This window comes from Ictalurus furcatus, chromosome 7 (genome assembly GCF_023375685.1).
Source record: "Ictalurus furcatus strain D&B chromosome 7, Billie_1.0, whole genome shotgun sequence".
Lineage (NCBI taxonomy): Eukaryota > Metazoa > Chordata > Actinopteri > Siluriformes > Ictaluridae > Ictalurus > Ictalurus furcatus.
In genome coordinates, this window is record NC_071261.1 from 23,612,116 (window position 1) to 23,626,938 (window position 14,823).

Here is a 14,823-nt window from a genome sequence, read left to right on the forward strand (position 1 = left end):
CTTCCAGTCTGGTATTTCCAGTTAAACTCAGAGGTCATGCTTTATGCTTTATTTATTTATTTATTTTGATGTCAGCTTGTTTCTTCAGATGTAAGGCTAGAAGCTGACTGTATTGTCCAGGGATGATCAGGTTGTGACCTGTAGATAAATGCAACCCTGCAGACGCTCACCTCCTGTCTCCTGTCTGCAATATTTGCGGAACATCACGTGTTTTTCTCGCTCGTGCTGCAGCCGCTGTTTTAATGTTGGCGTTTAACATCGTTTTATTGCCAGTTCTGTTTTATTGTTTCTTGCAGGGATTGAAGTGAAAAATTGTTAATGACTAAAACTAGGTGGGAAGGAGGTTATTATACTATATTACATAGTATAATAACACGCAATATACTGTATAGCAAATCCGTTCGTTTTTCTTTTCTCTGTGTAATCGTTCTGTTCGTCCTCATTTGAAGTGGAATTACTCGACGTTGTTAGAAGCTGCTATTGTCACACACTGCCAGCAGCAGCAGCAGCAGCACACATGGTTTTCTGGGTTGACCTGGACAAAGCAAAACTTGGAGTGTGAACCTGCATGAGAATTATTATTATTTTTTTTTAATTGAAGTTATGTACTAGTTCATGAAATTTAATCAGGTGTCACTCCAAGTCCAACTTGTACAGTAAATTTCTCTTATATACACAGGTTAAATGTGTATGAATATGAAAACAGGTGAGTGCGAATGTGTAAAACGTAACGTATCCAAAAGTAAGACCTCTCGTGCAGAAAACTGATGGAAGAGGTCGAGAAGTTGAATTCCATTGTCCACTGTTCTGACCGTCATAAAAGCGGTGTTGATCAAGTTCTGCATCATCAGCTCCAGTTCCTTCACTGCTGACCGAAATCTTGAAACACACACACACACACACACACACACACACACACACACACACACATACATACATTATGGGATGAAAAACACATAGTAAAAAGCAGACAATTTGTGCTATTCATTCAAAGAGAGAAACAAAACAAATGAACAAATATACAATATACAGTGGCTCAGTAAAAAAGAAAATGAGGCAGACAGAAATTCACAGTATGTACCCTAAATAAACTGCTATTCCAAAGCACTAATCAAAGACCAGAAACTACATATACACAATCATGATGCAGATTGATATTGTTTTACGTGTGCTGTATAACACCTGCCCCAAGCAAGAGCACAGCTGTCTGTCTTGGCAACAACATCCCAACCCTACAACCTCCCTTGACCCCAATCCATCATCTTGTCCATCAGCACAAACACACGTCGAACACTTTCCTAGGGTCGACAGGGCTGGGGGATAACTGGGCGGCCCTAAGTTTCTGGAGGCCACCGGCAGACCACGGTCTGATGCACTAAGTATATATGCGGACCACTCACACACCCTGTCCATTTTTCATGACTGTAGTCAGATGAGGAGTCGAGTTATGAATTACAATAAAGGCACTTTTCTGTCAGCTACCACATCCACCCTTACACACACACACCCTTACACACATACGGTAATCATTGGTACATTTAGATGAAGCCTACGCTGAAAAGGAACAGCTCTGTGCATCTTGAATTCATCTTTATATCATGTTTTACAAAAGGCTTATATTGATCTACACTATATGGCCAAAAGTATGTGGACACCTGATAACATCCTATTCATTAGTATTGAGTTGTTCGCTCTTTGCCATTATAATAAGTGCCACTCTTCTGGCAAGGCTTTCCACTTGATTTTGGAGCCTGGCTGTGGGGATTTGTGCTCATTCTGCGACAAAAACACAAGAGTTTGGGCACTGATATTGAAGAAAGAAATCCTTCATTTCTCACATATATGTTACAATACAGCAAAATCCTTCTTCTTCGCATAATCCAGCTGAGGGGGTTGGAGACAGAGCGTAGGGTCAGCCATGAAATGATACCTGGAGCAGATAGGGTTAAGGATTTTGCTCAAGGGTCCAACAGTGGCAGCTTAGCCGTGCTGGTGCTTGAACCCCTGAGCTTCTGATCAATAACCACCGAGCCACCACTGCCACCATTACCATGTTGGGCAAGAAATTCTGGGGACCAGCCTGCATTCTAGTTCATCCCAAAGGTGTTCAGTGGGGTTGAGATCAGGGCTCTGTGCAGGACACTTGAATTCTTCCACTCCAAACTTGGCAAACCATGTCTTCATGGAGCTCGCTTTGTGCACAGGGGCATTGTAGTGCTGGAACAGGTTTGGGCCTCTTAGTTCCAGTTGAGAGAAATTGTAATGCTGCAGCATACAAAAACACTCCATTATATCAAACTGTGTGCTTCCACCTTTCTGGCAATAGTTTGGGGAAGTAGTTTGGGGTCGTAGTTTGGCAATAGTTTGGGGTCACATATGCCTGACAGGTGTCCAAATACATATAATGAAAACCTGATTAGGAACAGTTTAGTTCACACACACAAACACCCCTTACCTGTTGCAGGAATTATGCCAGGTGGTATTTTTCAGCTCAAAAATGCCCTCACACTCATAGTACAGGTTCTGCAGGGTCTTGTCAAACATGGCTTCAATCTTCAGCAGCTTCCTGATGATCTCCGGCCCCTGATGTCCTGCAATGCATGGTAATGGCAACTGTACACCCTCGTCACGACGAGCAAACTGCCGCTGACAGTCACACACCTGAGAGAGCGAGAGAGAGAAAAGGTGAGAATAGGATTGGGAAAGGTAAAAAATATCTAAGTAAGAGTCATATATAACATCAAGTATAATTTAGTGAAATATAATAACAATAAACCTTATTCAATAAAGTAGTGCACAGTGAGATCTGATCATAAAAATGAGCTTGCACAAATTTTACCACGCTGTTACCACCCAGAAGTGCAATTAAGCCAACAATTGCAAATTTTATCTCATTAACAATTTACCATTGTGCTTAATAACAATTTATAGTTACATTTAATGTGGAATGACAAGTTCTCTCCTGTTATCATGTACTTATAGCAGCTATAAACAGTAATTTTATACCCTTACCAGCCTCTACCACCTCCTTCCCCCTCTCTTTCTTGTCTTTGATTTGATCATTTTTGAAACAGTGCTTATTAATGAAGTTGAAATACTCAAACAAAACCACAAGGAAAATTTGCTTTTCAATCATTTATTCAACAGAAATATCAATAGATGCGATATTCTTTTGTGGAAAAAGTAAGTACACCCTTGGCCTCAGAAGCTAGTATTGCCCCCTTTAGCAGAAATAACTTCTTGTATGTGTTTTGCATAATTGTCCTCCAGGCTTTCTGGAATTTTTGACTGCTCTTCCATGCAATATTCTTTCAGATGTTTGAGGGTTTTCTTGCATATTTGTTCTCTAATTTGGTGGGAAGTTTGTGAATGATAGATGATAGTCAGCTGACATCATCACTTTGGAGTTTGCATTATTTCTCAATGGAATTTTTCTTTTTTTTTTTTTTTAGCTAGATACAGTACTTGTAGTGACTAATAGACGGTGATGGTCAGTTGATCCATATTTTGTACATCAATCTTGGTTATACTGGGGGAGAAGGTGTGATCTGAGCCCTTTCCTCAAAAAGTCATCTTTTTTCATCAGTTGTGGGTTTTACCTAGCATCCTAACACTATCCAGTTTGTAGCAAACACTCCTATAATATTAAGTCTATTCCCTGCCATACTAAATAGTGTGCCACTACACAATTGATTTTAGTACTAATTAGGTATACTACTTAGTGGGCGTTTGGGACACAGACTTGAATGTGTGTAGTCGCTGGCACAGCCGAGCACAGTACAACCCCCTTTCTAAATGTTCTTCTTCAGTAAGTAGCTTGCATTAGCATCTTTCTACCAGAGAGGGCGAAAGATGCTAAGATGCAAAGATGCTACAGATTCCCTAAACTTCCTGTAGCAAAATTCCAGCGTTAATTCAATCTAATTATACTGATCGATATCTGAAATTCTTTGGTTAATGCTTTGTAATACTTAAATGCTGCATCTATGGATATTATATATTCCGCCTGCTACTTTTCTAAAATACAAGTCCAGACTTCTGTTCATATATGATCCTGGCCTAGCTTGGCCTGTTGTTTACCTCAAGCAGCTGTGTACATCTCTGCACGAAGCCGTCCAACGAAGAAAATATCCTGCTCTGACTGAGCTCCCAGCCTTCTTGAGAATGCCTAATCCAGAAAAAGAAGAAGGGAAAATGAGGAGGAGAGGGGGAGTTTATACATCATTCTCGATGACATATGAGTAAGCACCAGTAGGGGAAAACGGGTCTATATTTGCCATGTCATCGCTCCTTACAATCCAATGTTTCAACTGTATGTAGTAGAAAAACAAAACAACAGCAAACTGTCATCCATAACAGTGAAGGATAGGGTCAAAAATGATCTGTCATTGGCATAATTGCATCCGCCCAAGTTCTATATCAGCGGGGCAGCCGTTTCTCAGATTGCTTTTCACACTTCATTCTTTTCCTGATGGAAAGGTAATCCTCAGCACAGAGCACAGACAAACACATTTAGCCAAGCTGTGCAGGAGGAAAAGAGAGAGGAAGGGAAAATGCGAGCACCACTTTTAGCAGGGTTGTTTCACAAAGCAATAAGGAGAACTGGGGTGTAGGCACATGGGTGAGAGAGACAGAATACATTACCAAATTAAACGCAAAAGAGACAGTCTATCCGAAATGTTGCCAAAATTTATAATGGAATAATAATTTAATTTAAAAAAAAAAATCAGAGCTCACAGCTAAAACAAATCTGCACTGTCTCCTTACTTTGAAATGAACTTCTTATAATCCCTCGAGCAGAACAGCTTTAGATCAGCACTGAGAGAGCAAATCAAATTAGGATAAAGCAAAATCACTAAACAATGTGGAAACATCCTAGTTGAAATACTGTGCCAAAGATATACATCACATCACAAAGAACTGATTAGAAATCTTTACAGAGGTCAAATAAACTGTCTGAGCAGATCTACAGCTCTGTCACCCAAAGCTGATCTACACAAAGCTGATCTACACGGTGTAACGTCTTTGTGCAGACACAAAATGTCATGGCAACCCAAAACAATGCATGATTACTATCAGACAGTTGGGTTTGATTCCCCTTTACCGTCCGAGATTCGAGAAATAGTTATTTTTGTTGAATAATTGTTATTATTATTAGGAATGCAGCACATGACTGTGTTTGTGCATAGAAGTGTAGACCACAGGCCTATATTTTTCCATTAAATGTTCATAATATGGATGACATTTTCAAATCATTTGAAATAATCTGGCAAGATTTGAATTGGTTTAAAATCAAACCGAGTTAAAATAGTATTGAATTGAAAGCAGACAAGGCATGAGCAAGGCTGGAAGAATGAAGAAAAGAAGGAAGGAAGTAATAAAGGATTAAAAATGACTGACAAAGCATAAAGGCAAAAAAAAAAAAAAAAAAAGAACAGTTTGTAGGAGGCAGAGAAGGAGACAGTAATGCAGACATGCTGTGCCTCTCATTCATGTTTCTCTGGGGGAGCAGGGCCTTCACTGAGGGCAGGAGGTGAGAGGATCATGGGAAAAAGTGAGAAAGGAGTAGTTATATGGAACCAAACCCCCCTTTTAACTGGTCATTTCTCTTTCTAGCACTATAGTTCAGAGAAAGCTCTTTGAAGCTCAGACAGCTTTATTTCAGCACATACACTGATAAGAAGCTGATGTTGAGATGCATTCGCTGTTATTCCTTTCATGTGCATGGGGAAACATACATATACTTTAGTTCTCAGGGAGTGGTCATGTTTATGCTTTAAGCTACCACACTATTTTACTTTTAATGCCAAGCTGTCTTTTGAGAAATTGTGATATTTATTATTAAATGATTTGATTGGGGTTTTCTACTGATGTCAGGCCATTTTGATTTTTGGAATATGATTACCATGAGGGGATAATATTTCACTGTGCGAGAGCTGAAATTGAAAAACAGACTTAAATGAATATAGGTAGAATATACATTCAAAGCAGATTCCTAGTAGATTTTACACCTGTATACTAAATCATTTTACATTTCAATTCCCAGCATGCATGCTGTATTTAACTCTTTCTTACTCTACATGCTTTATTGAACTGGCCTGAGAAACAGAACCGCACACAGTACACGTAATGTCTGCTGTAAACTGTGGTCAGCATCATAGTGTTGCTATTAGTCTCAGGGATAAATGTCTAATAAAAATGTTTTAGGCACATGGAAAAAATTCTAAAGCCATCCAAGCCACAAGTTAATTAAGGCAAGTTCATCGAGATGCCCACAATGCACCACAACAATGTAAGCACAGTGGAAAAACACAGAGGGAGAGAAATCTCCCACAATTGGACAATGATGTTAACGTGAATTACTCAGACTAAGCCTGAGGAAGACGAGAAGGGCCGAAAGAATGCAGCAGAGCAAAGCTGAAAGAGAGGTTAAAGACAGACTGAGACAGAGAGGTGTTCAAATAAGTTCTAATCCTCCAGTGATGAATACGCTGTCCAAACACACAGGAGGACACATGGGTGAATGTTATGTCTCAGGAGTAACAGCGATTACAAGCGATAGACCATGTTTGTGTTTACGCTATTCACTTCTCCCTCACTCTGGGGTCGTGTCCCTTTGAACGAGTTACAGCGCCACACAAGCTGTGATAAAGCATGATTACAAAGACTCAGAGATGCAGGGTTAGAGCCCATTTCCCTCACTGAACCGGGTACGGAAGGGCACAAAACGTAGGCCGTACTGCAAAAATACATTTGGTGAGCATAAGCACAGTGAGAAATCCAGAAAAGATTTGTTTAGCTACAGCAAGAAAGAGTACAAAGTGAACAGGCTCAAACAATAGACACATACACAGTCATCATTTTGCCTTTTCATTGCTGGACTGTTGATTTAAAGCACTATGATCATAACATATAATTATAACCACAACGGATAATTATGAGGTCACTTCTTTTCAAGAAATCCTCCAAAGAGTCAGCATCGATCTGTCATTACGATCAGGCAGAGCTGAGAGGCTGAACGAGAGGGTTAAACTTCATTAAGGCATCCACAGAACCCTACCGCGCTCTTTACTGGGCAACCTTTTAAAGGCATTGTCTGCGAAATCTAACATGATTGATTCTACAATTAAATAAGCTGAGGAAAGAGGAGAGACTGAAAGAGTGGAAAAAAGAGAAAGTGAGAGAGAATGGGAATGTCAATGAGAGGAAAGACAAAGAAGAGGAACAGAGGATGTAAAAAAAACAACAAAAAAAAACGGGTTGAAACAGAGAGCTGTGGGAGAGAACAGTGAAGAGTGAGAGAGAAAGTATGGAAAGTAATGAGAGGGGAAAATAAAGTGAGAGAGAGAGAAAGAATGATAGAGAGGCCACCCAGAGGACAAAGCAGAGAGGACAGTCTGCAGCTGTCCTATAACACCATATTAATCATGTGTCAGAAAGTCATGGTCGAGAATACAGAGTCGAGATTTACGCACACATATACACAAATAAACAGCCTGACACAGAAACACATCCCACATCGACTGACCTTCTGGGGCTCGAATAAACCAAATAAACTGATCTCTGCTTATAGATAAGCCCCAAAAAACAGCCGGCACAGGAAAGGAAGGAGAAGAAAAAAAAAGAAGAAAGAAACTATGTATGTAGAACCTTTTGATTCAGATTGAGGTCTATCCCTGCTGATCTAGCTAAGGCCCTGCTTTGATCGATATTTGGTGTTAATGTATTTTGCACTGAGCTCTACAGTGGGAATATGCCACTTAACCGCTCAGCACCTGCTAGATTGCTTTTGAGGTGGCTGAGGTGTTGGTGCTATTCAATTCTTTGTGCCTGCACCAGTAATAGCAAGCTGACGCTAACAGTGTGAGTCATTAAAACACGTCCCACAGTACACATATTTCTCAGAGCTCACAAACAAAACACAAATCATACACAGACTTCAAAAGCAGCGTTGGCCCTACCACATCTGGTGCCCTTGGCAAGCTTCACTTAACCCCCCACACCCCGACCTTTATGCTTCCGTCTTTGCACATGCTGCCAATACATTTCTTGTGTGTACTCGCAGAAAGGTTTCTTCAAAACCTGTATTCTTCTATTTGACTGGTGTGCTGGCGGCATGTTGAGCTCTAGTTCAATATCAAACTGAAAGCTCGGTCCCCTATAGACAAAGACTAGGTCTGTTGGAAACACCACGAACACACACACACACACACACACACACACACACACACACACACACACACACCCCTCCCATGCTAGCACATGATGGCTAAAACAGGGGTTTACATCCACCACTTCACTCCATCCTTCTTGACTCGTGACAGTGACTCATGTACACATGTGTGCACATCTGTGCAAGTGACAGTCTTTCTGTCATGTCTAAAGAAGAATTGAAAAGGTGATTCTCCCGTTCAATAGTTCACCATTTTGCAGGCCGAACTTCATCATTTATAAACCTGTCACTTGTACCTAGGCGGCTTATCTTCACAGGCAATGCATTGCAAAGTAGAGACAATTTAACCTCTTTATAGAAAGCTGCTTCATATGGAATTCATACAGAGACAAAAACATACTCATGATGTCAGAGTTATGCAATACATTTAGTGCCTGCAGAAAACACAAATTCACATACCTGTGTACACGTGCATGTTGGTTAAAGATGAAAACTGCAAATAAATAAATAACTAATTGTGTTTGTCGTGCACAAATGACATATCTTGTGAATCTGCAAACACATTTGCCTATTTATGGCAGTGTTTCAACCTTACAGTAAAATCAAAAATAAAATTACTGTGGAATTTCATTCTAAGTGTCATTTTAAAACTATACTTAAAAGTAGCCGAAGCTGGTGAAGTTTCCTAAGAAAGGTCTGAAGAGAGAGACCCGCGTCTGAACGGCAGCCCTGCCTGAGCTGCGACCTCTCCAGGCTATGGGCTGTAACTAAGTACTGGATGTAATTGGGTGGATGGGGTCGGCTGCCCGTGTGTAGGATTGAAGCTATAGGCTTGGCGAAATGCTGTTGAAAGGGGCAGCAGGCCCATGCTCCAGTGCTGCAATGAGACCCTGCTATAATTAAACACCATGCAGGAGGCTGCCGGCTCACTAGACAACAGTCTCTCTCACATCAGCTTAGACTCATGAGCAGCAAGCCTAGTGGAAAACAAGTAGGCAGCCTGGCGAAACGTCCCACATCTTTACAATTCCAGACTCAAGCTTCAACCTCTGGGTGAGGCACAATGACAGACTAATATTCTAAGAGTTAATGCCTGCACCACAGCACGATGGATAAAGGAGATATTCACTGCTGTTCAGAAGTTTTCCTGTATTCATTCATCATTCAATCATCTTTATTAAGTGCTTCATCCGTTTCAGCGTCGCATGGAGGATCTGGAGCCTATCCCAGAAGCACTGGGCACAAGGTGGGAGAATTCACCCCAGATAGGCTGCCAGTCTATCACAGAGCACTATTCACACGCTCATTTACACCTACGGGCATTTTATTGTCTCTAATCCACCTACTGAATGTTTTGGAAGGTGGGAGGAAACCGTAGACCTGAGAAAACCCTTGAAGGCATGGAGAGAACACATTAAACTCCACTCAGATAGTAAGTCAAGCTCTGTATCAAACCCTGTATAAGGACCCTGCTACCCACTATGCCGTCTGTATACTATACTGTGTATGATGTACTGTCACTGTGGCACTGCAGTTTCACCTTGTTTTGACTCTGTACATGAGCACGATAGACGTCAAATTATTTCATTTTCACAACCTCTAAACACACGTTGCTTTACGTCATTCATTCATATGCGTTGTCAAATATTTAGCACTCGCTTCACAAATCATTTGCGGCTGATGACTCACTTACTTTAAGTCTGCGACGCACAGACTTCATCGAATGCATTTTAAATGCATCCCTGGACAAGCCTTCAGTGCAACGGTTTCTGTTCCTGCTTGTTTCAGCAGTTTTTTTTTATTTAGTCTTCACTCTTGCCTACAGTATATCCAGTGGGTTTGAGTGATTGATTTCAAGAGCACGACAATTTCTCACCTTGAAAAACTTGATAGCTGCTTTTGGAAGGAGTTTTTGTCTTGGTTCAAGGGTGAAGCGAGCATGTTTTGAGGCATGTACTGTAGTTGAACCTGAGCAGATTTATGGCACTTTATGGCGCATTTCCAAAAATTCATCCTGCTTTTGTTATGCTGTTAAAAGTCATAGTTTTAATAAAGACCAGCTACACATGCCCTATACCACCACATTTCGCAAATTACATGCTATGTTTTCTTTGTTTTCGCAAACTTTCATCATTGCGTCATTCTGTCTAATTAATCTAACTCTATACATAAACTACACAAGCTTTTATTATACTTATATCAAGCTATAACCATTCTTCCAATTTGCATCAGTCATAAACCCAGCTCTTTGGACCTGCTAGTGCAGTGGTTCTCAACCTGGGGGGCAGGGAGAGATCGGAAAGGGGGCGCAAATTGTTTAAGAAGAAGAAAAAAAAAACAAAAACAAAAAAAAAACACAGTCAGGGCATCATTTGGGTTCTCAGTGTATTTTATTGCTTTTCATACAGAATGTGAATAAATGGAAAAACTCTGCATGGCAGCTGACATAGACGTGAATGTAAAAAGAAGCAAGCGCAGGTGTCCCGCTGATTGATTTAACAATGTCATGGATAACGGGACGTGCCCTTCATCACAATTTTATCATTCATATGCGAATGTTTTTAGAACGCAACATGTTTTACATGTAAAATAGTTCACGGTATTACAGCCAAGTTCTCTTGTTCAAAGTAGTTATAGTGTTCAGAAACATTTTTCATTCATGTTCCATACCTGTCTGTTATATAGTTTTATAAAAGTCATAAAAGTTATTTTAAAAAATCATAAAAGTTATGAAAGATAATTAGAAAAGAACAAAAAAAAGAGCAAAAATCTATCTTTCAAAAACAGATAGATCTCCAATATAGGGGGTGGGGGGGGGGCGGTAATGCCACATGATAGGGGAGGCGTGGGGGGGCTTTAGTTACAAAAGGTTGAGAACCTCTGTGCTAGTGTATTCTTCTACTTATAGTAGAAGTATATCTACTTCTACTTTCATAGTCTTGTGATACATGTGAGCCTTCATTTGAAACAGTGCTCTTGATTAATTAAAGACTGAAAGTCCTTTCTTTTGTTATATGCCTCTGACTGATTGATTCCAATCTTCAGCCTCATCATAGCCTGTTTTTTTTTTTTTTTTTTCTGGCACCGACACTTCTTTGGTCCTCATATTGACAGCCAACGGCAACAGATTCCAATATAAATGGCACATTTATCTGTTCTAGACTTTTGTTAGCCTCCTTGTGCATGAATGCACACAACATGATGCGGTTACACACAGCTGGCCAAGAAACAACCGAATTGCCAACTATCCAAGTACAAAAGCCAAAAACAGCAAACATTTTCTCACTGTCCAATTATTTACGCACTGCATCTAAATATATCATGGCAGACCTCCCATGCAGCATATTAGGTCTACATATTCTAGAGAAAAGGAAATTCTGGCTTGTAATATGTTTAATCATCATAAAGCATTACAGGAACACTTTGCCAAAATTCCTATTGTTATACGTCCAGGATGAGTCAACAAGTTCTGTAGGAAAAAAGTTACGAAGTATTCTTGCAACAAAAAAAAGGAAGCGGGGGAAAAAAAAAAAAAAAAAAAAAGTCAGTGCTATAAAAAGACTTCAGAACAAGCTCTGCATCCTCCTTTCACAACAGAGAGCTCCTGCTGTGGTCAGTCACATTCACTTTGTAATAAATACGGTGTCATTGTACTGCTAAGTGCCATTCTCTTTAGCAAGACATTGTCATCGCTGGCAGACTTTGACACTCTGATTTTGTTCCAAGGTGGCATCGGTTCTATTTTCACAGAGTGGGACGCTATTCCAAGGGCCCTAGAACCGTGAACAGGTTAAGTGAGCACAGCAGAGACAAAAAGCGAAGAGAAAGGGAAGGGAGCATAAAGTGGAGAGTAAGAGTTCAGTCTGCTTTAAATATGAGGAGCATAAAAAGGAGAAGCGTAGAATACAGAGTATGGCTGAGCGGAGCAGAGACGCGTGATGGGCTTTAATAAGTCTCCAGAGGGAGAAAAATTAACATATGGGAAATAGCCTGATAGTAGCAGTGTTAGTGGTGGCAAGGACGGTACTAATAATCCTCTAATAGCAGTGGAATAGAATATAATAGGACATAATATAGTAAGATAAGTATCATATTAGAGCAGTGGCCTGTGAAACATCAGGTTAGCAAATAGTAATGATAAAAAAAAGAGGACAGAAGCAGAGATAATATGCACCAAAAAGCATGCAAATATGTAATATCAAAAACTTAATCTTCATTCACCACTGTCAAAACATTGCGGTTTTGATAATGGAATTTATGGTATACAGTGGCCTCCAGAATTACTGGCACCTTTCATAAAATGAGCAAAAATCATTTCAGAAAATAAACATTACACAAAATGGGACTCACTTAACAGTCTTTTCGTCTGTAAATGTTTGTGGAAGCCAAAGCAAAGAAATGTGTTGCACAGGATTTGCAAAAGTTTCAGAAACGCTGATTTTCGCACTCGTACGTGTACGTTGGTCGGCCGGAAAAGCACGAAGCACATTTCTGACGCAGCTCATTTGTATTTAGTGACGCCCACAAAACTCCATAAAAGTGCACAGAGAACTGGAAACAAGAAACAAACAATGAAGGTAAAGGCTGAACGGCAGAAGTGGAAATGATTTTGACGCACTTCTGTGCCAATAAAAGTACAAGCCCAATTCCGAAAAATGTTGGGACGCTGTGTAAAATGTAAATAAAAACAGAATGCGATGATTTGCAAATCTCATAAACCCATCTGTTATTCACAACAGAATATAGAAAACATAAGTTTAAACTGAGGAAATGTACCATTTTAAGAAAAAAAATAAGGTAATTTTGAATTTGATGGCCACAACACGTCTCAAAAAAGTTGGGACAGGGCAACAAAAGGCTGGATAAGTAAGTGTTACTAAAAAGAAACAGCTGGAGGAACATTTTGCAACTAATTAGGTTAAATGTCAACAGGTCAGTAACATGACTGGGTATAAAAAGAGTCTTAGAGAGGCAGAGTCTCTCAGAAATAAAGATGGGATGGAATCTGGAAGGAAGCAGATGTTGCTCTAAAACCTGTATATACTTTTCAGCATTGATGGTGCCTTTCCAGATGTGCAAGCTGCCCATTCCATAGGCACTAATGCACCCCCATACCATTAGAGACGCAGGCTTTTGAACTGAGTGCTGATAAAAAGCCGGATACTCCCTCTCCTCTTTAGTCCTCTATAGTTTAGAGGCATTTCAAATTTCGATTTGTCTGACCACAGAACAGTTTTCCACTTTGCCTCAGTCCATTTTAAATGAGCTTTGGCCCAGAAAAGACTGCAGTGTTTCTGGATCATGTTCACATATGGCTTCTTCTTTGCATAATGGAGCTTTAACCAGCATTTGTGGATGGCACGGTGAACTGTGTTCACAGACAATGAGTTCTGGAGGTGTTTCTGAGGCCATGCAGTGATTTCCATTACAGAATCATGCCTGTTTTTAATGCAGTGCTGCCTGAGGGCCCGAAGATCACCCTTTGCTTTTCACCCTTGTCCCTTGTGCACACAGATTTCTCCAGATGCTTGGAATCTTTTGACGATATTATGTACCGTAGATGATGAGACATTCAGAGTCTTCACAATTTTACGTTGAGGAACATTATTCTGAAATTCTTCAACAAATTATAGACGCAGTTTTTCGCAGATTAGTGAACATCTACCCATCTTTACTTCTGTGAGACTCTGCCTCTCTAAGATACTCTCTTTTTACCCAATCATGTTACTGACTTGTTGCCAATGAACCTCCAGTTGTTTCTTTTTAGTAACACTCAATTTGCTCAGTTTAAACATTTGATATGTTTTCTATGTTCTATTGTGAATAACATGGGTTTATGAGATTTGCAAATCATTGCATTCTGTTTTTATTTACATTTTACAGTGTCCCAACTTTTTGGAACTGGGGTTGATAAAATAATAAGCAAGGGCTCAATTTTCTATCAGCCGAGACATTCGTTTATGACTTACAGATATGTGCAAACAGACAGCCTCGTCCTCTATTTATATGGTATGATTTTTTTTGTTGCCATGAGCCCTAATTGAATGATTAGTATTATTTATCTTGTTTTATGGATTTGTGTTGGCTCGCTTCATTTATTTTTCATAATCTTTCATTAAAGCCAATAATACAAAACATGCAATCTTGCAAATTTGGAGTCGATCAAGTCGAGTTTTACATAAGATCGTTTTCTCATGCATAAATTTACTCACACTTAGGAGCATGAGAAGGATCCGAACGTTTTTCCAAATTTCCGAGATTTTCATGAATACCAAATTTCTGCACTCATATCCAGCTTGATAAACGAGGCCTATTGTTTAAGATATCCACTTAAAACAATAGAAATCATTCTCATAAGAACTTTGTTTATAAATAATAGTGTTTTCTCTCAGCACCGGTACTTCACCAAGCATCTATACGACTACGACTGGCATCATGTATGGTGGTCAGATGAGACCACATGCAAAACTCTTGGTCATGCACACCATTAACGTGTTTTGTAACTATCAGGTGTGATTCGGAAGAGATGGGTTTCCTTTAAAGTCTTGTTTCATGGCATTTTTGAGCTCAAATGATCAATGGATCATTGTGAAGGATGCATATTATTCTGGAGAGCACTGTACATTTGCTATAAGGAAGTAAATGGAATA

The 14,823-nt window shown here is 39.8% G+C and overlaps 1 protein-coding gene across 3 annotated transcripts in view; it reads right to left on the reverse strand.

Annotated features, from left to right (window-relative positions):
- The window catches only part of dnah2 (dynein, axonemal, heavy chain 2), a 146,740-nt gene that overhangs the window by 107,530 nt on the left and 24,387 nt on the right, over positions 1-14,823 (reverse strand). For all 3 annotated transcript variants that reach the window (XM_053629346.1, XM_053629345.1, XM_053629344.1), the window contains 3 exons: positions 4,081-4,168; positions 2,456-2,661; positions 750-879 (listed from right to left, as the gene is read on the reverse strand). In XM_053629346.1, coding sequence (XP_053485321.1) covers positions 750-879; positions 2,456-2,661; positions 4,081-4,168 — 424 coding nt within the window. The remainder of the gene's footprint in view (positions 1-749; positions 880-2,455; positions 2,662-4,080; positions 4,169-14,823) is intronic.